Raw genomic sequence first — 23,298 nt, forward strand, 5'->3', positions numbered from 1 at the left:
TGCTTGCGTTCCCAGCTCCAACAGTGCAGTACTACCTAACTAAATGATTATGCTCCCAGCTCCAACAGTGCAGTACTACCTAACTAAATGATTATGCTCCCAGCTCCAATAGTGCAGTACTACCTAACTAAACGATTATGTTCCCAGCTCCAACAGTGCAGTACTACCTAACTAAATGCTTCTGTTCCCAGCTCCAACAGTGCAGTACTACCTACCTAAATGCTTATGTTCCCAGCTCCAACAGTGCAGTACTACCTAACTAAATGCTTATGTTCCCAGCTCCAACAGTGCAGTACTACCTAACTAAATGCTTGCGTTCCCAGCTCCAACAGTGCAGTAGTATCTAACTAAATGCTTGTGTTCCCAGCTCCAACAGTGCAGTACTACCTAACTAAATGCTTGTGTTCCCAGCTCCAACAGTGCAGTACTACCTAACTAAATGCTTGTGTTCCCAGCTCCAACAGTGCAGTACTACCTAACTAAATGCTTGTGTTCCCAGCTCCAACAGTGCAGTACTACCTAACTAAATGCTTGTGTTTTTTTTTTCTGCCCACTCTCCCGTAAAGCCCAGCTCTGTGGATTGTACGGCTTAAAGTGGTCCTACGGACAGATACTCCAATCTCCGCTATAGAGCTTTGCAGCTCCTTCAGGGTTATCTTTGGTCTCTTTGTTGCCTCTGATTAATGCCCTCCTTGCCTGCTCCGTGAGTTTTGGTGGGCTGCCCTCTCTTGGTAGGTTTGTTGTGGTGCCATATTCTTTCCATTTTTTAATAATTCGATTTAATTGTGCTCCGTGGGATGTTCAAAGTTTTGGATATTTTTTTATAACCCAAACCTGATCGGTACTTCTCCACAACTTTGTCCCTGACCTGTTTGGAGAGCTCCTTGGTCTTCATTGTGTCACTTGCTTGGTGGTGCCCCTTGCTCAGTGGTGTTGGAGACTCTGGATCCTTTCAGAACAGGTGTATATATACTGAGATCATGTGACAGATCATGTGACACTTAGATTGCACCCAGGTGGACTTTATTTAACTAATGATGTGACTTCTGAAGGTAATTGGTTGCACCAGATCTTATTTAGGGGCTTCATATCAAAGGGGGTGAATACATGCACGCACCACTTTTCTGTTTTTTATTTTAGATAATTTTTTGAAACAAGTTATTTTTTAAATTTCACTTCAACAATTTGGACTATTTTGTGTATGTCCATTACATGAAATCCAAATTAAAATCCATTTAAATTACAGGTTGTAATGCAACAAATTAGGAAAAATGCCAAGGAGGGTGAATACTTTTGCAAGGCACTGCAGTTAGTTCCACCAACATAACAAAGACCACATAACTAAACATATGGCTTTAGCAACATTTAGCAACATTTACAGGGCAAAATGTACAGACTTTTTATATTTTGCCTTTGTAGATTTCCTTAACCATTCCTTCTCCAGACATCAATCACTGGAAAACTGAACAGTTCTGAATTTCTACGTCTATGGAGAAAAGTTACCGTGTACAAGGTAAATTAATTAGTAAGTGTGGTAAAAGGTTATTAAACATCTAAATACAGCCTCCCGGGTGGCGCAGTGGTCTAAGGCCAGTGAGACTCTGGGTTTGAGCCCAGGCTCTGTCGTAGCCGGCCGCGACCGGGAGGTCCATGGGGCGATGCACAGCGTACAGCGTCGTCCGGGTTAGGGAGGGTTTGGCCGGTAGGAATATCCTTGGCTCAACGCGCACTAGCGACTCCTGTGGTGGGCCGGGCGCAGTGCACGCTGACCAGGTCGCTAGGTGCACTGTGTTTCCTCCGACACATTGGTGCGGCTGGCTGCTGGCTAGGATGCGTGTTAATTAAGAAGCAGTGCGGCTTGGTTGGGTTGTGTTTCGGAGGACGCAAGACTTTCGATCTTTCGTCTCTCCCGAGCGAGCCCGTACCGGAGTTGTAGTGATGAGACAAGATAGTAACTACTAAAAACAATTGGGGAGAAAAATCGGGGAGAAAAAAAGGGGGTAAAATTTATTTAAAAAACAAACAAACAAACAAAAAAAAACTATTTTTTCCAGAATATTTGAAAATATGAATATTTTCTTATATCTTCCAGGACATCTTCTTACGTTCAGATGTGAACCGTTCCGGAATGTTGTCATTGAGTCAACTGAGGAACGCAATCATGGCTTCAGGTAACTTCTGGCTAGACCAACAAACAGGGCCTGCCACTGACCTTACATAACCGTACCTGCTTATAGGGACTCATGTAAAAATCTGGCCACCTAACTAGCAATCTCCGACTGACATCAACGCATGACTGAAGAGTTAGGACTGTCAAATTAGGATGACCAGAAGGATTAAAGTAACCTCTGCCGTTAGGACTAAACAGCATGACTGAAGAGTTAGGACTGTCAAATTAGGATGACCAGAAGGATTAAAGTAACCTCTGCCGTTAGGACTAAACAGCATGACTGAAGAGTTAGGACTGTCAAATTAGGATGACCAGAAGGATTAAAGTAACCTCTGCCGTTAGGACTAAACAGCATGACTGAAGAGTTAGGACTGTCAAATTAGGATGACCAGAAGGATTAAAGTAACCTCTGCCGTTAGGACTAAACAGCTTGACTGAAGAGTTAGGACTGTCAAATTAGGATGACCAGAAGGATTAAAGTAACCTCTGCCGTTAGGACTAAACAGCATGACTGAAGAGTTAGGACTGTCAAATTAGGATGACCAGAAGGATTAAAGTAACCTCTGCCGTTAGGACTAAACAGCATGACTGAAGAGTTAGGACTGTCAAATTAGGATGACCAGAAGGATTAAAGTAACCTCTGCCGTTACGACTAAACAGCAGTCTGTTTGCTGCTCAATAGTTTAAAGTTTAACGTTTTTTTATTAGTCGCATGTATACAGGAAACACATGGTATACACCGTCCAATGAAATGCTTCCTGGCAGGTTCCTTCTCTACCATGGAACAATAACAAGGAATAATAAAGGATAAGAATACCAACATAAAGTAAGTGGCTCAGTAGAATAGAATAAACAGTTTAGCATGAGTATAATACAGGAAGGCACAATTTATAGTCCAATATTTACACGTGGTTTGGGGAAGGAGGAATTTGGGGGGGGGGGGCAAGTGTTTAATTTGTGCAGTGATTAGTATTTAGCAATCATAATAAGAGTCTGGTCGCATGTGATATGTGTGTAGCGTGTGTGTGTATCGTGTCTGTTTGTGCGTGCGTGCGTGTGTGTGTGTGTGTGTGTGTGTGTGTGTGTGTGCATGAGTGAGTGCTTGTGTTCTACGGTGCGGAGAATCAGAGCAGGTGGTCGGTCCTGTTAGGGTTAGAATCAGAGCAGGTGGTCAGTCCAGTTAGGGTGAGAATAAGAGCAGGTGGTCAGTCCTGTTGGGGTTAGAATAAGAGCAGGTGGTCAGTCCTGTTAGGGTTAGAATCAGAGCAGGTGGTCAGTCCTGTTAGGGTTAGAATCAGAGCAGGTGGTCAGTCCAGTTAGGGTGAGAATAAGAGCAGGTGGTCAGTCCTGTTGGGGTTAGAATAAGAGCAGGTGGTCAGTCCTGTTGGGGTTAGAATCAGAGCAGGTGGTCAGTCCTGTTGGGGTTAGAATCAGAGCAGGTGGTCAGTCCTGTTAGGGTTAGAATCAGAGCAGGTGGTCAGTCCTGTTAGGGTTAGAATCAGAGCAGGTGGTCAGTCCTGTTAGGGTTAGAATCAGAGCAGGTGGTCAGTCCTGTTAGGGTGAGAATCAGAGCAGGTGGTCAGTCCTGTTAGGGTTAGAATCAGAGCAGGTGGTCAGTCCAGTTAGGGTTAGAATTATAGCGGATGGTCAGTCTAGTTCAAGTGTTCAGCAGTCTGATGGCTCGTAGATACCAACAGGCTCTGAGAGTTTCTATCAGACCTCATGCTCTGATACCATCTGCCTGACGGTAAGGGAGAGAACAGCTCGTGGCTGGGGTGTGTGGGGTCCTTGATGATGCTTACTCAGGCAACTTTTCGAGTAGATGTCCTGGATTGGTGGGCGCACGGTCCCAGTGATGTACTGAGCAGTCTTCATCACCTGCTGGAGGGCCTTGCAGACATGGACTGAGCGATTCACGCACCAGGCTGTGATGCAACCAGGTCACGATGCTGTCAATGGTGCAGAGGTTGAATTTGGAGAGAAGCTAAGGTGGCATACCACATATCTTCAGCAGCCTAAGGAAGTAGAGACGCTGTTGCTCCCCCTTGACAAGAGTGGTGGTGTCCATGTCCTCTGTGATGTGGATGATGAGGAACTTAAAACTTCAGACTCTCTCTACTGCATTCCCATTGATGTGGATCGGGGCATGTTCCCTCCTCTGCTTCCTAAAGTCAACAATCAACTCCTTTGTTTTTCTGACATTGAGGGAGAGGTTGTTGTCTTGACACCACAATGCCAGTTCACTTACCTCCTTCCTATAGGCTGACTTGTCGTTGTTGGTTATCAGGCCTACAACCGTGGGGTCATCAGCAACCTTATGATGGAGTTGGTGTCGTGGAAAGTCACACAGTGGGTGAACAGGGAGAGACAGTGTCGAGGAAGTGTTGCTTCCAATTGTTACAGACTGTGGTCTGTCCATCAAGAAATCCAGGATCCAGTTGTGTTGGTTGTTATCCAGACCCTGAGCTCTGAGCTTCGTGTCGAGTTTGTAGGTAGAAATAGTGTTGAATGCTGAACTATAGTCAATGAACAGCATTCTCACGTAGGTGTTTCTCTTGTCCAGATGTGTTACAGCCGCGTGAATAGCGATGGACATGGCATCTTCTGTGGATCTGTTGGAGCGGTAGGCTAATTAGAGTGGATGCAGTGTACATGGCATGCTGGCTTTGATGTGGGCCATTTACCAGCCTCTCAAAGCACTTCATTAGGACTGGGGTGAGAGCAACAGGGTGATAGTCATTGGGCACCTTGTTTTTCTTGGGCACTGGGACGATGGTGGTCTCCTTGAAGCAAGGTGGGCAATACAGCCAGGGATAGGGACAGGTTGAAGATGTCCGAGAAGACCCCTGCCCAGTGGTCAACACACTCTGAGGACGAGGCCAGGGATGCCTTTTGGGCCGGAGGCTTTGTGAGTGTTCACTCTTTTGCAGAGTCTTCCTCACGTCAGCCTCGGTGAGAGAAAGACCCTGGTTGTTCAAAGCAGCGAGTGTCTTCCTGGATGGCTCGGTATTGACTGCCTTGGTATTGACTGGCTCGGTATTGACTGCCTTGGTATTGACTGGCTCGGTATTGACTGCCTTGGTATTGACTGGCTCGGTATTGACTGCCTCGGTATTGACTGGCTTGAAGCGAGCATATAATGTGTTAAGCTTGTCTGTGAGGGAGGCAAAAATGTCTAAAAACCTATTTTCACTTTGTCATTATAGGGTATTGTGTGTAGATTGATGTGGATTGTATTTTAATTTAATCCGTTTTAAAATTAGGCTGTAATGTAACAACATTTGTAAAAAGTCAAGGGGTGTGAATACTTTCCGAATGCACTGTATATTCCCCAATGTTGATGGATTAGACATGGGTGGGTGAGTCTTTGAACATATTCTAATCAGTATTCTCAAAACAGTCCTACATCATTTTTTCTTGTGGGGCAGGATACATGTTGGTGATATGCCTATTACATTTTTATTTGAAATGTGCTTGGTTAAAATCATCTGTGACAATAAATACTGCTTCCAGGGAGAGGACTTTTTCTGGCTAATTATCTTGTATAGTTCGCTGAGTGCCAACTTGGTGTTTGTACACAGCTTTAATAACACACGTGAATTCTCTCGGCATATAGTGGGGTCAGTATTTTAACATTTTAACATTAGAAACTCCATGTCGGATGAACGAGATCTTTTCAACTTCGGTACACCAGGAATTGTTGACGAGGAAACATACCCCTAACCTTACTCTTAACAGAAGCTGCCGCTCGATCGATATGGAAAATTGAAAAGTTGTCTGGTTGAATAGCAGAGTTGAGTGTAACGTCCATAAGCCACATCTCCGTAAAAACAAAGACACAGCATTCCCTGATGTCCCTCCGCGATTGAAGCCTTGCTCTGAGTTCAAAGTTTATTTTCCAGCGATTGGACATTAGCCATCAGGATGCTAGGAAGAGGAGGACATGTAGCCAGTGTTTACAGCCTAGCTTGGAGTCCCCCAGTGATTGGACATTAGCCATCAGGATGCTAGGAAGAGGAGGACATGTAGCCAGTGTTTACAGCCTAGCTTGGAGTCCCCCAGTGATTGGACATTAGCCATCAGGATGCTAGGAAGAGGAGGACATGTAGCCAGTGTTTACAGCCTAGCTTGGAGTCCCCCAGTGATTGGACATTAGCCATCAGGATGCTAGGAAGAGGAGGACATGTAGCCAGTGTTTACAGCCTAGCTTGGAGTCCCCCAGTGATTGGACATTAGCCATCAGGATGCTAGGAAGAGGAGGACATGTAGCCAGTGTTTACAGCCTAGCTTGAGTCCCCCAGTGATTGGACATTAGCCATCAGGATGCTAGGAAGAGGAGGACATGTAGCCAGTGTTTACAGCCTAGCTTGGAGTCCCCCAGTGATTGGACATTAGCCATCAGGATGCAAGGAAGAGGAGGACATGTAGCCAGTGTTTACAGCCTAGCTTGGAGTCCCCAGTGATTGGACATTAGCCATCAGGATGCTAGGAAGAGGAGGACATGTAGCCAGTGTTTACAGCCTAGCTTGGAGTCCCCCAGTGATTGGACATTAGCCATCAGGATGCTAGGAAGAGGAGGACATGTAGCCAGTGTTTACAGCCTAGCTTGGAGTCCCCCAGTGATTGGACATTAGCCATCAGGATGCTAGGAAGAGGAGGACATGTAGCCAGTGTTTACAGCCTAGCTTGGAGTCCCGCAGTGATTGGACATTAGTCATCGGGATAACAAAGGAGCGAATGTAATATAGAGATAGAGATAAAAGTGTGTAGCTTCCGATTTCATGATCCATAAGGCTTTTCGTTCCTAGAAAATTATTGCGCAAACATTCTGAGCCAAAAACAATGGAGTAATTCATGTAAGAATAAAGCAATAAAAAAAGCATAGTTGAGCAGGAACCGTCAAGACACACGCCTTCCTCAGGGCCGACATCTTAATACCTGTGAAATAACTGTGGCATAAAAGTGTGAGGTCTGTCTGTCCTCCACAGGGGTCAGGCTGAGTGACAGTCTGTTGAACCTCATTGCTCTGCGCTACGGTGGATCTTCTGGAAACATCAGCCTGGAGAGTTTCATCAGCCTCGTTCTACGCGTGGACCGCATGGCCAGTAAGTCCACAACTAAAATGAAAAGGAGCAATTTTTTTTCTGCTGGGATTTTTAATTTTCCATCAGTGGCATTCTAATGAGCGCGTACAGTTAGGCTTTCGTGGCACTCACAGGATCATCCTAGTTAGTTTGCAGGATGAGTGTTTGAAGCCATGGCCTTTGTATAATTTAAAGAAATTTAAAATTGTGTAATTCATGCCACTTTCAACAGAAATATTCAGACAACTCAACGTGGGAGGGGCCATATCTCTTCGAGACAATGAGGTAATAAACTGTTAATAATGCACCAGGGACTTTCAACTCTGATCCTGCAGTACGAGGTGTACGGGCTTTCACTCCAGCCCTGCAGTAACACACCTGATTCCGTTAATCACGGTCCAAACTGAAGGCCATAATTGGCTGAACATTTTGCATCAGGTGTGTTAGTTCTAGGCTGTGCTGGGCTGCAACAACAGCCCTAAAGTCTTGCTTCGATTGGTCTAAATCGCAGCAAACCTTCCGATGATTGATTGTAGACAACATAAAACGTTGCCTTAAACCAAAGGTCACGTTTGTGCAAGCAGCATATTCTTATCTGAGAGATGCCAAAGATTGTGCAAAAATGTCATCAAGACAACAAAAAAAGGGTGGCTATTTGAAGAATCTGAAATATAAAAAATATCTTGATTGTTTAACACTTTCTTGGCCACTACGTGATTTCATATGTTTCATAGTTGTGATGTTTTCATTATTATTCTACAATATAGAAAATAGTTCAAATAAAGAAAAACCCTTTAATGAGTACAGTAGGTGTCCAAACTTTTGACTGGTCCTGTATATACACAGAAACATATGTGGACACACCTTCAAAATAATGGACTAAGCGATTCCAGCCACAACCGTTGCTGACAGGTGTATAAAATTGAGCACACAGCCATAAAATCTCCATAGACAAACATTGGCAGTAGAATTGGCCCGTACTGAAGAGCTCAGTTACTTTCAACACGTGACACTATTGAAAGGATGCCACCTTTTCAACAAGTCAGTTTGTCAAATTTCTGCCCTGCTTGAGCTTCCCCGGTCAACTGTAAGTGCTGTTATTGTAAAGTGGAAACGGCTAAGAGCAACTACGGCTCATAGAACGGTACCGCCGAGTACTGAAGCGCGTAGCCTGTAAAAAATAGTCTGTCCTTAGTTGCAACATCAGCACGAGAACTGGTCGTTGGGAGCTTCGTGAAATGGGTTTCCATGGCCGAGCAGCCGCACACAAGCCTAAGATCACCATGCGCTATACCAGGCGTCGGCTCGAGTGGTGTTAAGCTCGTCGCCATTGGAAACGTGTTCTCTGGAGTGATAAATCACACTTTAATCAATCATATTTATTTATAAAGCCCTTTTTACATCAGCAGATGGCACAAAGTCGTTAAACAAAAACCCAACCTAAAACTCAAAACAGCAAGCAAGCAATGCAACGCATCTAGCAAGTCCGAAGGGCGAATCGGTGCTTGGCGGATGCCAGTAGAACGCTTCCTGCCCCAGTGCATAGTGCCAACTGTAAAATTCGGGGGAGGAGGAATAATGCTCTGGGGCTGTTTGCCATGGATCGGACTTGGCCCCTTTGTTCCAATAAAGGGAAATGCTACAGCATACAATGATATTCTAGACTATTCTGTGCTTCCAACTTTGTAGCAACATTTTGGGGAAGACCCTTTCCTGTTTCAGCATGACAATGCCCACTTACACAAAGCGAGGTCCATACAGAAATTGTTTGTCAGTGTGGAAGAACTTCACTGGCCTGCACAGAACCCTGACCTCAACTGACCTTTACTTACAGAACCCTGACCTTTAACCTTTATTTAACTAGGCAAGTCAGTTAAGAACAAATTCTTATTTACAATGATGGCCTAGGAACAGTGGGTTAACTGCCTTGTTCAGGGGTAGAATGACAGATTTTTACCTTGTCAGCTCGGGGATTTGATCTAGCACCCTTTCAGTTACTGGCCCAATGCTCTAACCACTTGGCTACCTGCCGCCCCATATACAAATCCTTCCCATAAGAGTGGAGGCTGTTACCGCAGCAAAGTGGGGGGACCAACTCCATGTTAAAGCCCATGATTTTGGAATGAGATGTTCGACAGATCAGGTGTCCACATACTTTTGGTCACGTAGTGTAAGAACCTGAAATACACCGTCTGAGATGCAGTTATCCAGATGTCCACATACTTTTGGTCACGTAGTGTAAGAACCTGAAATACACTGTCTGAGATGCAGTTATCCAGATGTCCACATACTTTTGGTCACGTAGTGTAAGAACCTGAAATACACTGTCTGAGATGCAGTTATCCAGATGTCCACATACTTTTGGTCACATAGTGTAAGAACCTGAAATACACCGTCTGAGATGCAGTTATCCAGATGTCCACATACTTTTGGTCACATAGTGTAAGAACCTGAAATACACCGTCTGAGATGCAGTTATCCAGATGTCCACATACTTTTGGTCACATAGTGTAAGAACCTGAAATACACCGTCTGAGATGGAGTTATCCAGATGTCCACATACTTTTGGTCACGTAGTGTAAGAACCTGAAATACACCGTCTGAGATGCAGTTATCCAGACGTCCACATACTTTTGGTCACGTAGTGTAAGAACCTGAAATACACCGTCTGAGATGCAGTTATCCAGATGTCCACATACTTTTGGTCACGTAGTGTAAGAACCTGAAATACACTGTCTGAGATGCAGTTATCCAGATGTCCACATACCTTTGGTCACGTAGTGTAAGAACCTGAAATACACTGTCTGAGATGCAGTTATCCAGATGTCCACATACTTTTGGTCACGTAGTGTAAGAACCTGAAATACACTGTCTGAGATGCAGTTATCCAGATGTCCACATACTTTTGGTCACATAGTGTAAGAACCTGAAATACACCGTCTGAGATGCAGTTATCCAGATGTCCACATACTTTTGGTCACATAGTGTAAGAACCTGAAATACACCGTCTGAGATGGAGTTATCCAGATGTCCACATACTTTTGGTCACGTAGTGTAAGAACCTGAAATACACCGTCTGAGATGCAGTTATCCAGACGTCCACATACTTTTGGTCACGTAGTGTAAGAACCTGAAATACACCGTCTGAGATGCAGTTATCCAGATGTCCACATACTTTTGGTCACGTAGTGTAAGAACCTGAAATACACTGTCTGAGATGCAGTTATCCAGATGTCCACATACCTTTGGTCACGTAGTGTAAGAACCTGAAATACACCGTCTGAGATGCAGTTATCCAGACGTCCACATACTTTTGGTCACGTAGTGTAAGAACCTGAAATACACCGTCTGAGATGCAGTTATCCAGATGTCCACATACTTTTGGTAACGTAGTGTAAGAACCTGAAATACACTGTCTGAGATGCAGTTATCTAGATGTCCACATACTTTTGGTCACGTAGTGTAAGAACCTGAAATACACCGTCTGAGATGTAGTTATCCAGATGTCCACATACTTTTGGTCACGTAGTGTAAGAACCTGAAATACACCGTCTGAGATGCAGTTATCCAGAACAACTTTAGCAATGTGTTAAAATGTCATTTCATTGTTTCTATTTTATATGACCAATGAACGTGTTATTCAAATCTCACTGTTGTTTTTTCCTTTCCTTTTTCTTCCAGTGGATGTACATTACTATGTACGCATAAACAACAGACCAAATAGGCTGGACAGAAGACCGTTAGAATCGTAAGGTTTGAAAAAGTTCTACGACAGTGCTTTGCTGGACAAATCAATAAACTTCTCCGTGACAATTTCAGAGTATTTCGTTGCACTTAAAAAAACTTGATAGAGCATCTTGATTAATAATCCTGAAGCACCTTCTTTGCACCACACGCTTGTCTTTTCTTACGAGCACTGACTTTGCTGATAGCTACTTTAAAGGAAGAAATGTATTTAGGCTACTATGACTGAGGTGTGGTTGTCTCCCCTAGCCATCTTAAGATGGATGCACTAACTGTAAGTCTGATAAAGGACTAAAAGCCGTCATGAAGGCAAAGGATAGCTACTTTGAAGAATCTCAAATAGAAAATATATTTTGATTTGTTTAACACTTTTTTGGGAGGGTTACTACACGATCCCATATTTGTTATTTCATAGAAAACAGTAAAAAATAAAGAAAAACCCTTGAATGAATATGTGTATTGAAACATTTAACTGGTACTGCATATATATATATATGACATACTTTAGAAACAGATTAATGTAATTAATATAACGTAAAGTAATGGCTTATACAGCTTTTAAATACTTTGAACCAAATACAGCCTATTAATAGCGTAGCTGCATACTGAGAGAAAGCATGCCAACCTATAGTATAGGCCCTGCATTTAGAAACTACACCATGTCCGGGCCAGTAGTAATTCTGTTCACGCTAGTAGATTTTTGGCCAACTGGCCCAGACGGGCCAGGGAGAAAAGAAAGTTAACGTTGGAACCTAGCCTACGAATAGGACCCAGAGTTTAACCTTACCAGGTCATGAAATCAGGAAAAACTTCCAGGCCCCAGAAAAAAAACACATACAGTTTGCCACAACACGTTTGGAACCTGTGGTGCAACCTCTGAACAGTACTCTAGACATCGACTGGTTCATAGTCTATAAAACATTACGGGTTACTTTCTGGTACATTACATGAGATTTTCTATATACGGAATCCAATTGGTGATTTTTTTTGGGGGGGGGGGTTTGTTTTGTTTCTTACTTCTTGGTTTAAGTGCAGAACAAAGCAGATTCTATCATTTGATTGGAACATTACAGCTCACCACATATCAGATTATCAGACAGATTGAACCTAGTGTTTCCTTTTTGTTTTTAATAGGAGGCAGACATTGACATCAGTCATCGAACGCTTGTTCTTCTGCAGAACTATGCAGAACATACTACACTGTCACCATATTGCTAACCTGAAGTACTGCAAGCAGAACATACTACACTGTCACCATATTGCTAACCTGAAGCACTGCAAGCAGAACATACTACACTGTCACCATATTGCTAACCTGAAGTACTGCAAGCAGAACATACGAGTAACAGTGATGTGCACTATACAGAAATGTATTACATTGTTTAAACACTTTATAATCCAGTACAGCGCTATGAGCACCAATGAAACATTTGCATATTATTAATTCAAAGAAAAAATATGATTTTACTTTACATAGTTCATATTTGTGGGTTAAGTACAAGGAAATATGTACATATTTCATGAATTGTACATTAAACCAAAACAGATCATTTAAATGTGTAAAGTGTTTTGTGCAATCTTATGGAATACACCTATAATAACACACACAGATACATACTTGTGATAATTACATATAAGAGTGATACAATATCTGATGCTAAACAAGAATGATTAAATACATTATTTAAACATGATTGGTTAGATGAAATACATGTACAATTGTCTATAAGTAACGTGAGTACAAGACGATTCAACAATTCTAAAAGACAGACATGTTGCTGTTAGCATCAGATGGTAACGTTAGGCCAACACTATGGTCTATGGCCAACACTATGGTCTATGGCCAACACTATGGTCTATGGCCAACACTATGGTCTATGGCCAACACTATGGTCTATGGCCAACACTATGGTCTATGGCCAACACTATGGTCTATGGCCAACACTATGGTCTATGGCCAACACTATGGTCTATGGCCAACACTATGGTCTATGGCCAACACTATGGTCTATGGCCAACACTATGGTCTATGGCCAACACTATGGTCTATGGCCAACACTATGGTCTATGGCCAACACATTCACCAAGTAAAATACTACTTGAGTAAAAGTCTAAAAGTATTTGGTTTGAAATATACTTAAGTATCAAAAGTAGATGTCATTTCGAAAACGGACATACGTAAAAAATATGTACAAATTCCTTATTAAGCAATATATATATATAAATATATATGATGGGATATATAGACATTATGGTTAGTATGTGGATAGAATATTTAGTATCTGTAAAATACGTAGTATAGGATATATCCAGCAATAGTTTAATAGGATTGCATTGACTAGAATACAGTATATACCTTTGAAATTAGTAAAACAGTATTTAAGCATGATTAAAATGACCAGTGATTCCATGTCTATGTACATAGGTGCAGGGTTGAGTAACCAGGTGGTAGCCGACTAGTGATAGTGACTCAATTCATGGCAGGGTACTGGGTGGAGGTCGGCTAGTGATGATGGCTATTTAACAGTCTTATGAGTGAGCTGTTTTTCAGTCTCTCAGTCCCAGCTCTCAGTCCCAGCTTTGTTGCACTTGTACTGACCTCGCCTTCTGAATGATAACGGGGTGAACAGGCAGTGGCTTGGGTGGTTGATGTCCTTGATGATCTTTTTGGCCTTCCTGCGACATAGAGTTCTGTAGGTGCCCTGGAGGTCAGGCAATGTGCCCCCCGGTGACGTGTTGGGCAGACCGCACCACTCTCTGGAGAGCCCTGCGGTTGCGGGTGGTGCAGTTGCCGTACCAGGCGGTGACACAGCCCAACAGGATGCTCTCAATGGTTCCACTGTAAAAGTGTGTGAGGGTCTTAGAGGCCAAGCCGAAATTCTTCAGCCTCCTGAGGTTGAAGAGGAGCTGTTGTGAGCTCTTTCACACTGTCTGTGTGGGTGGCCCATTTCAGATTGTCAGTGATGTGTACGGCGAGGAACTTGAAGCTTTTCACCTTCTCCACTGCGGCCCTGTCGAGGTGTGTTCCCTCTGCAGTATCCTGATGTCCACAATCAGTTTCTTCGTTTTGTTGACGTTGAGGGAGAGGCTATTTTCCTGGCACCAATCTGCCAGGTAACTCACCTCCTCCCTGTAGGCTGTCTCGTCATTGTTGGTAATCAGACCTACCACCGTTGTGTCGTCTGCAAACTTGATGATTGAGTTGGAGGAGTGAGTGGCCACACAGTCATGGGTTAACAGGAGGGGGCTGAGCATGCACCCTTGTGGGCCCCCTGTGTTGAGGATCAGCGTAGTCGAGGTGTTGTTTCCTACCTTCACCACCTGGGGGCGGCCGGTCAGGGAGTCAGACCCAGGTCCCAGAGATTAATGATGAGCTTGGAGAGCACTATGGTGTTGAAGGCTGAGCTGTAGGCAATTAAACAGCATTCTGATGTAGGTATTCCTCTTGTCCAGATGGGACAGGGCAGTGGGCAGTGGGCAGTGGGCAGTGAGCAGTGGGCAGTGGGCAGTGGGCAGTGAGCAGTGGGCAGTGAGCAGTGGGCAGTGGGCAGCGGGCAGCGGGCAGCGGGCAGCGGGCAGCGAGCAGCGGGCAGTGGGCAGCGGGCAGCGAGCAGCGAGCAGCAGGCAGCGGGCAGCGGGCAGTGGGCAGTGGGCAGTGGGCAGTGGGCAGTGGGCAGTGGCCAGTGGGCAGTGAGCAGTGGGCAGTGGGCAGCGGGCAGCGGGCAGCGGGCAGTGGGCAGTGGGCAGTGTGATCGCATCGTCTGGATCTATTGGGGCGGTACACAAAATTGAAGTGAGTCTAAGCTGTCAGGTAAGGTGTCAAGTGATATGATCCTTGACTAGCCTCTCAAAGCACTTTATGATGTCAGAAGTGAGTGGTATGGGGCGATGGTCATTTAGTTCAGTTACCTTTGGTTCCTTACCAACAGTAGCATTCCCCCCTTATGGCAACTATCCTCCTGTTCTACATATTCGCTACAACACTGCTATATTGCAGCCCATTAGTACAATAAAGTGAGAATCCATCCATGAATATACTCAAACAGTGCCTCAGATTAGCTGCTTTGCGGAAGCAGGACGGGTCCTTGAGTTGCCTCTGCTCCCACAGACACGTTTGTGTAAAATCCCTTCTTCATTGTTCATTCCTCCTGCAGCCGTTGGATAGGCCTATAATTTACTTTCACTTGCCCACTGTAATGCACAATTAGTCTACCGGTTAGGGTACTCAATCTAGTGGGCCTGTATGTTTATAATGGGCTGTAATCTAGGGGGCAACTGTATGTTTATAATGGGCTGCAATCTAGTGGGCCGCTGTAGGATTATAATGGGCTGCAATCTAGTGGGCCTGTAGGTTTATAATGGGCTGCAATTTGGTGGGCCGCTGTAGGTTTATAATGGGCTACAATCAGGTGGGCCGCTCTAGGTTTATAATGGGCTGCAATCTAGGGGGCCGCTGTAGGATTATAAAGGGCTGCAATCTAGGGGGCCGCTGTAGGTTTATAATGGCTGCAATCTAGTGGGCCTGTATGTTTATAATGGGCTGCAATCTAGTGGGCCGCTCTAGGTTTATAATAGGCTGCAATCTAGGGGGCCGCTGTAGGATTATAAAGGGCTGCAATCTAGGGGGCCGCTGTAGGATTATAAAGGGCTGCAATCTAGGGGGCCGCTGTAGGATTATAAAGGGCTGCAATCTAGGGGGCCGCTGTAGGTTTATAATGGCTGCAATCTAGTGGGCCTGTATGTTTATAATGGGCTGCAATCTGGTGGGCCTGTATGTTTATAATGGGCTGCAATCTAGTGGTGTAGTTGCGAATTTAGAGAGCAACTTGACATGGGACACAGTCACACACACACACACAGCCCCCGGTCTCCTAGGATCCCAATTTAATTAGCTTATATTTGCTGTGCCCATGTAGTTCACTAGGAGAATAGTTGCCTTAAAGGGGAATTTCTACTGTTAGTCAGGAACCATGGATAACGTCATTAATAGTTGCCATTATACACAGATTAGGTGTTCGCCTGGGCTACACAGCAGAACGTTGTAGTGGATTTAGAGGGCGGACTGACAGGGACCCCAGGTCTCTTCACAGTCAGTGACAGGATTTAGAGGGCGGACTGACAGGGACCCCAGGTCTCTTCACAGTCAGTGACAGGATTTAGAGGGCGGACTGACAGGGACCCCAGGTCTCTTCACAGTCAGTGACAGGATTTAGAGGGCGGACTGACAGGGACCCCAGGTCTCTTCACAGTCAGTGACAGGATTTAGAGGGCGGACTGACAGGGACCCCAGGTCTCTTCACAGTCAGTGACAGGATTTAGAGGGCGGACTGACAGGGACCCCAGGTCTCTTCACAGTCAGTGCCAACAGTTGTTTATGATTAACACTTAATGGACAATAGACCAGTGTAGAGGACTAGTCTGAAACTGCCAGGGAAATGCTGGTGTGTGCGTGCAAGTCATTAGATCGATAAGCTTGAGTGCACAGTGACGCCTGTTTGAATTGCATTGTTTTGACCTTACTTTTTACCGCCCACACACCTACACACACACACACACACACACACACACACACACACACACACACACACACACACACACACACACACACACACACACACACACACACACACACACACACACACACACACACACACACACACACGCACACACACACCTGCATACACACACCTGCATACACAAACAGACCTGCATACACAAACAGACCTGCACACACACAGACCTGCATACACAATCAACCCGTCTCTGTCTACTGTATGTACTGTATGAAACCACGGTGTGTTTCCTTCTTCTGAAAAGACCCAATCTGTGGCACAACCTCTTTCAGGTCCTAGTACTTACATGGTGATTGTTTGCTTAAAGAGAAATGATTACCTTCTTACTAAAGCCAATTCTAAAGTATAGTTTCACCAGTCATCTAACTCAGGCATTTCAACGGTGGCGTGCACAGCCACAGGGAGCCAGGGAGACAAATCCTCTGCTTTCATATTGAAATATAACTGTGACTTTATTCCCAAAATGTGACTATTCTCAAAATAAAATGTTAGTTTATTCTCAAAATATTGCCACTCAAAACATTGACTTTAGTCCCAAAAATGTTTTAAATACTTTATTCTGGAAATATCTACTTTATTTACAAAGAATTTCACGTTTTTAAAGTACTATTCATGCAAAATAAAAATCCAACTACCACCACCCATCACTGTTTATTTCCTCTTCACTTGTCCCTGATACTCTTCCTGTAGTGTTTGTGTTAGGTGGGGACTGATCAGTTGGTAATGTGCTGTATTAGCCCTACGCTGTCCCTGATACTCTTCCTGTAGTGTTTGTGTTAGGTGGGGACTGATCAGTTGGTAATGTGCTGTATTAGCCCTACGCTGTCCCTGATACTCTTCCTGTAGTGTTTGTGTTAGGTAGGGACTGATCAGTTGGTAATGTGCTGTATTAGCCCTACGCTGTTCCTGATACTCTTCCTGTAGTGTTTGTGTTAGGTAGGGACTGATCAGTTGGTAATGTGCTGTATTAGCCCTACGCTGTTCCTGATACTCTTCCTGTAGTGTTTGTGTTAGGTAGGGACTGATCAGTTGGTAATGGGCTGTATTAGCCCTACGCTGTTCCTGATACTCTTCCTGTAGTGTTTGTGTTAGGTGGGGACTGATCAGTTGGTAATGTGCTGTATTAGTCCTACGCTGTTCCTGATACTCTTCCTGTAGTGTTTGTGTTAGGTAGGGACTGATCAGTTGGTAATGGGCTGTATTAGCCCTACGCTGTTCCTGATACTCTTCCTGTAGTGTTTGTGTTAGGTGGGGACTGATCAGTTGGTAATGTGCTGTATTAGTCCTACGCTGTGAGCTAAAGGAAGTCTTGGTCATATCATATAATTTATCACTCTTCTGCTCAGTGGAGCAGGAGGTCACATCCAGGGAATTGGCATTTCTTAGAAGATAAATGTGAGAAACACAAAAATGTACATAATTTAGTTGACAGGGTTATATGTTTATCAATTAGTTATCGGTCCATCTATGATCATACAGGGTATGTAGGTTTAGTCTTTAGCTACAATATTGTCTCATTGTTATCCAGGACTACTGTTTATTTTCTCATTGTTAACTATGACTACAGTTTAGCTCGCGTATTATCTCATTGTTGTCCATGACTTGATAAACAGAAATGTGAAATAAATCATTAGTGGTTTTTTTCCTAAGCAGGTCAGATATACTCACTTCAGGCAGTCTGATGTCATGTCTTCAGAAAGCTCACGTCCACAGAACACAGACCAGAGCTTATGGTCTTTAACTCAGAGCTCCCCAAGGAGTTTTAACTAACGTGTTCAAGTATGTTGTGATGATTGCCTTACTCTGAATGCATCCACAGAGAGAGACCAGTATTAGAGTGAAGCAACATAGAAAGAAAAGTAGAAAGTACAACACATCTCTTCCCCAAATATACCTTCGCTGCTTCCCATGAACCATCGTTGGAGTCGATCAGCGCTGACAGTGTAGTGATTTTGGTGGCTCTCCACTTTGTGATGTCATCAAGAGTGGCCACACGAGACACGGGCCCCAGCACCTGGAGCTGATAGTCAACAATGCCCGATGAAGAAGCCTGTAGAACACGATTTTTCACAGATGAATTCATCCTCAAGTCATTTTATCTAATGAATCAAGGAGTCAGTTTAAAAACTGGACTGTTCTTCCTAGAGTAGAGACGTGCACGGCCATAGTCATAGTTTCCATTCTGTTTCTAAGAGGCAAACGTCAAACGGCCACATTGATAACATTATTAGCTGGATATAGTTTAGCTAAAATCATCATCATCCAATGTTTCAGTGATCACATCAAGATTGTCTCAAAACGTTGGTGTCCGAGATCAAACTGGGTCACGTCAAAGCCGAAGGGGAACTAGGCGTCTGCGATGTTTCAGTGATCGCATCAAGATTGTCTCAAAACGTTGGTGTCCGAGATCAAACTGGGTCACGTCAAAGCCGAAGGGGAACTAGGCGTCTGCGATGTTTCAGTGATCGCATCAAGATTGTCTCAAAACGTTGGTGTCCGGATCAAACTGGGTCACGTCAAAGCCGAAGGGGAACTAGGCGTCTGCGATGTTTCAGTGATCGCATCAAGATTGTCTCAAAACGTTGGTGTCCGAGATCAAACTGGGTCACGTCAAAGCCGAAGGGGAACTAGGCGTCTGCGATGTTTCAGTGATCGCATCAAGATTGTCTCAAAACGTTGGTGTCCGGATCAAACTGGGTCACGTCAAAGCCGAAGGGGAACTAGGCGTCTGCGATGGTCGACTGGTTGATGCTGCCAGGGGTGCATCCTGTTGAAACGCAGCCAATGGTGAGAAAGAGAAGTTACACACGAACGTAGACACCCACCAGCACACAAGCATGCTACCCATCAAAATCTCATAGCTAATGATCAATTAGTCTTTTTTTAAAAGCTGTTTCTCCAAGATGATTAGGGCATAGTCGGTTTACCTGCTCCTCGTTAGGATCTCCGGAGTGAGTTGAGCTGCTCTTCAGCTTCCTCTTCGGGGTTCCCTTCTTCCTCAGCTGGCGCATAAAGAACTTGAGGAATGTTCTTTCCACCTCCTGTGAATACCAAACCCCCCAAAAATTAAATTTTAATAAATTTTTCATCAATATGAATACGCACCTTTTTACAAAGATCACAAGTGTAAACTTGCTCTTGTGAACAGGCTCCAGAAGTGTTGGGGGTCAGATACAATGGTAGGGTTCCAAGGTCTTCCAATGTTTGTTGACAACATGGCGTTTCTGAAAAGTTCAAGATTGTGAATTGTATTCTTAATGCATGTACAGCGTGTGATTTTATTTTGATAAAAAAAAGTTTTCATACCCATACTGTGTTGTCCATGAAAGCAGGAGGGTTTCCATGGCAGTGACCTGAGCGTGACCTGAGTCGCTGTAGAATGAAAGGGGTCAGAGTTTGGGATGTAGGAGCCGTCCATAGTGTACACCATGTTACCCAGTACCTCAACATTGTCTTTGTAACACTCACTCCCCGAATTCCCCGAATATTACACAGCAAAGTGATGCATTAATTAATGAAAGGTGATTCATAATCATATGTTTCTATATAACTGCATTGACCTCCCAACATTCTGTACTTGTGATTGGCTATAGCCTAGGGGATATATTTTGTTTTAATTAGGCAAATCAGTTAAGAACAAATTCTTATTTACAATGACGGCCTACCCCAGTCAAACCCGGACGACGCTGGGCCAATTGTGCGCCGCCCTATGGGACTCCCAATCACAGCCGGATGTGATACAGCCTGGATTCAAACCAGGGACTGTAGTGGCACTGAGATGCAGTGCCTTAGACCACTGCGCCACTCAGGAGCTATCAAAACCACAACCTTTCCAGAAATCCATTGCAAAAGAAAAAAGTGTGCTGAAGGTGTGATAGTGTTGGTCTTGGTTTGTATGATTAGTGTTGGTCTTGGTTTGTATGATTAGTGTTGGTCTTGGTTTGTATGATTAGTGTTGGTCTTGGTTTGTATGATTAGTGTTGGTCTTGGTTTGTATGATTAGTGTTGGTCTTGGTTTGTATGATTAGTGTTGGTCTTGGTTTGTATGATTAGTGTTGGTCTTGGTTTGTATGATTAGTGTTGGTCTTGGTTTGTATGATTAGTGTTGGTCTTGGTTTGTATGATTAGTGTTGGTCTTGGTTTGTATGATTAGTGTTGGTCTTGGTTTGTATGATTAGTGTTGGTCTTGGTTTGTATGATTAGTGTTGGTCTTGGTTTGTATGATTAGTGTTGGTCTTGGTTTGTATGATTAGTGTTGGTCTTGGTTTGTATGATTAGTGTTGGTCTTGGTTTGTATGATTAGTGTTGGTCTTGGTTTGTATGATTAGTGTTGGTCTTGGTTTGTATGATTAGTGTTGGTCTTGGTTTGTATGATTAGTGTTGGTCTTGGTTTGTATGATTAGTGTTGGTCTTGGTTTGTATGATTAGTGTTGGTCTTGGTTTGTATGATTAGTGTTGGTCTTGGTTTGTATGATTAGTGTTGGTCTTGGTTTGTATGATTAGTGTTGGTCTTGGTTTGTATGATTAGTGTTGGTCTTGGTTTGTATGATTAGTGTTGGTCTTGGTTTGTATGATTAGTGTTGGTCTTGGTTTGTATGATTAGTGTTGGTCTTGGTTTGTATGATTAGTGTTGGTCTTGGTTTGTATGATTAGTGTTGGTCTTGGTTTGTATGATTAGTGTTGGTCTTGGTTTGTATGATTAGTGTTATCAGTTTTAAAGAACCAGACATGTCAAATCAAATCAAATCAAATCAAATTTTATTTGTCACATACACATGGTCAGCAGATGTTAGTGCGAGTGTAGCGAAATGCTTGCGCTTCTAGTTCCGACAATGCATTAATAACCAACAAGTAATCTAGCTAACAATTCCAAAACTACTACCTTATACACACAAGTGTAAGGGGATAAAGAATATGTACATAAAGATATATGAATGAGTGATGGTACAGAGCGGCATAGGCAAGATACAGTAGATGGTATTGAGTGCAGTATATACATATGAGATGAGTATGTAAACAAAGTGGCATAGTTAATGTGGCTAGTGATACATGTATTACATAAGGATGCAGTAGATGATATAGAGTACAGTATATACGTATACATATGAGATTAATAATGTAGGGTATGTAAACATTATATTAAGTAGCATTGTTTAAAGTGGCTAGTGATATATTTTACATAATTTCCCATCAATTCCCATTATTAAAGTGGCTGGAGTTGAGTCAGTGTGTTGGCAGCAGCCACTCAATATTAGTGGTGGCTGTTTAACAGTCTGATGGCCTTGAGATAGAAGCTGTTTTTCAGTCTCTCGGTCCCAGCTTTGATGCACCTGTACTGACCTCGCCTTCTGGATGATAGCGGTGTGAACAGGCAGTGGCTCGGGTGGTTGCTGTCCTTGATGATCTTAATGGCCTTCCTGTGACATCGGGTGGTGTAGGTGTCCTGGAGGGCAGGTAGTTTGCCCCCGGTGATGCGTTGTGCAGACCTCACTACCCTCTGGAGAGCCTTACGGTTGTGAGGAAGAGATGACAAACAGGAGGAGATGACAAACAGAAGGAGATGACGAACAGGAGGAGATGACGGACAGGAAGAGATGACAAACAGGAAGAGATGACAAACAGGAGGAGATGACAAACAGGAAGAGATGATGAACAGGAAGAGATGACGTTCAGGACGAGATGACAAACGGGAGGAGATGACAAACAGGAAGAGATGACGAACAGGAAGAGATGACGGACAGGAAAAGATGACAAACAGGAGGAGATGACAAACAGGAGGAGATGACAAACAGGAAGAGATGACGGACAGGAAGAGATGACAAACAGGAGGAGATGACAAACAGGAGGAGATGACAAACAGGAGGAGATGACAAACAGGAGGAGATAACAAACAGGAAGAGATGTCGAACAGGAGGAGATGACAAACAGGAAGAGATGACAAACAGGAAGAGATGACAAACAGGAGGAGATGACAAACAGGAAGAGATGACAAACAGGATGATATTTACTTGTAATAGAGTAGCATGTTTAAGAGATAATCTGCAGAGTTCAGGTAGAGGTTGTCTTTCAGTAAATTGTACATGCAGGTCAACTGTGGAGAAATGAGTCAATCATGTCCAAGATGTATTAGCTAAGTGATGTTCATAAGTGATGTGGAGACCATAACAGTCTCCTGAGAAAAGGTCAGGAGAGCTCCGGGGATCAGTATGAGCATGGCATCAGGTATGTTTACAACCAACACATTGGGGTTTTGATTGATGATGATTATCTAACAGGGAATGACAGTGGAAAGACAACCATTTTGTTATAACAAAGACTGTGTCCCCTTCGTCATGTTGAGGAATTTAGGTGCAAATACAGTATCTTATATCAGTGTGACCCACAAAACTGTTACTGTAGCCAATACAACATCCTCAGATCCACCTGGTACCTTGCTGATGTAGACTTCCTGAACAATCTGTTGGGCAGCCAGCATGTTGGTGACAAACAGAGCTCTGGGATGTTCATTATCATCGCTGACAAAATGCCCCCAAGGACAGTGCCCAGTGAGATCAGGGAGGAGGCAGTGTTTTATCTGTCAATTAAATAGTAAATCAGATCAGGCTCATTCAAGTGTGATTATAGGCTCATTTAAGTGTGATTATCAATTAAAAATATGTGTTATTTTATTAACCCATTGCGACACAGGGAGACGTTTTATATTTTCTTATCAAACATACTTTGATCG

At 43.7% G+C, this 23,298-nt stretch overlaps 1 protein-coding gene across 3 annotated transcripts in view; it reads left to right on the plus strand.

The window, feature by feature from the left end:
- Positions 1–12,560, plus strand: part of LOC115120435 (calpain-1 catalytic subunit-like) — a 34,492-nt gene extending 21,932 nt beyond the window's left edge. Inside the window, exons 18-23 of one of the 3 annotated variants that reach the window (XM_065025883.1) lie at positions 1,445–1,513; positions 2,093–2,171; positions 7,159–7,275; positions 7,487–7,539; positions 10,936–11,007; positions 12,133–12,560. In XM_065025883.1, the coding sequence (XP_064881955.1) occupies positions 1,445–1,513; positions 2,093–2,171; positions 7,159–7,275; positions 7,487–7,539; positions 10,936–10,962 (345 nt within the window). In that variant the 3' untranslated portion in view covers positions 10,963–11,007; positions 12,133–12,560. Of the gene's footprint in view, positions 1–1,444; positions 1,514–2,092; positions 2,172–7,158; positions 7,276–7,486; positions 7,540–10,935; positions 11,450–12,132 lie in introns of those variants that run through there. The other 2 variants (XM_065025882.1, XM_065025881.1) reach the window with 2 other exon arrangements.
- Positions 12,561–23,298: the final 10,738 nt, after the last annotated feature.

Source organism: Oncorhynchus nerka, linkage group LG12 (genome assembly GCF_034236695.1).
Source record: "Oncorhynchus nerka isolate Pitt River linkage group LG12, Oner_Uvic_2.0, whole genome shotgun sequence".
Lineage (NCBI taxonomy): Eukaryota > Metazoa > Chordata > Actinopteri > Salmoniformes > Salmonidae > Oncorhynchus > Oncorhynchus nerka.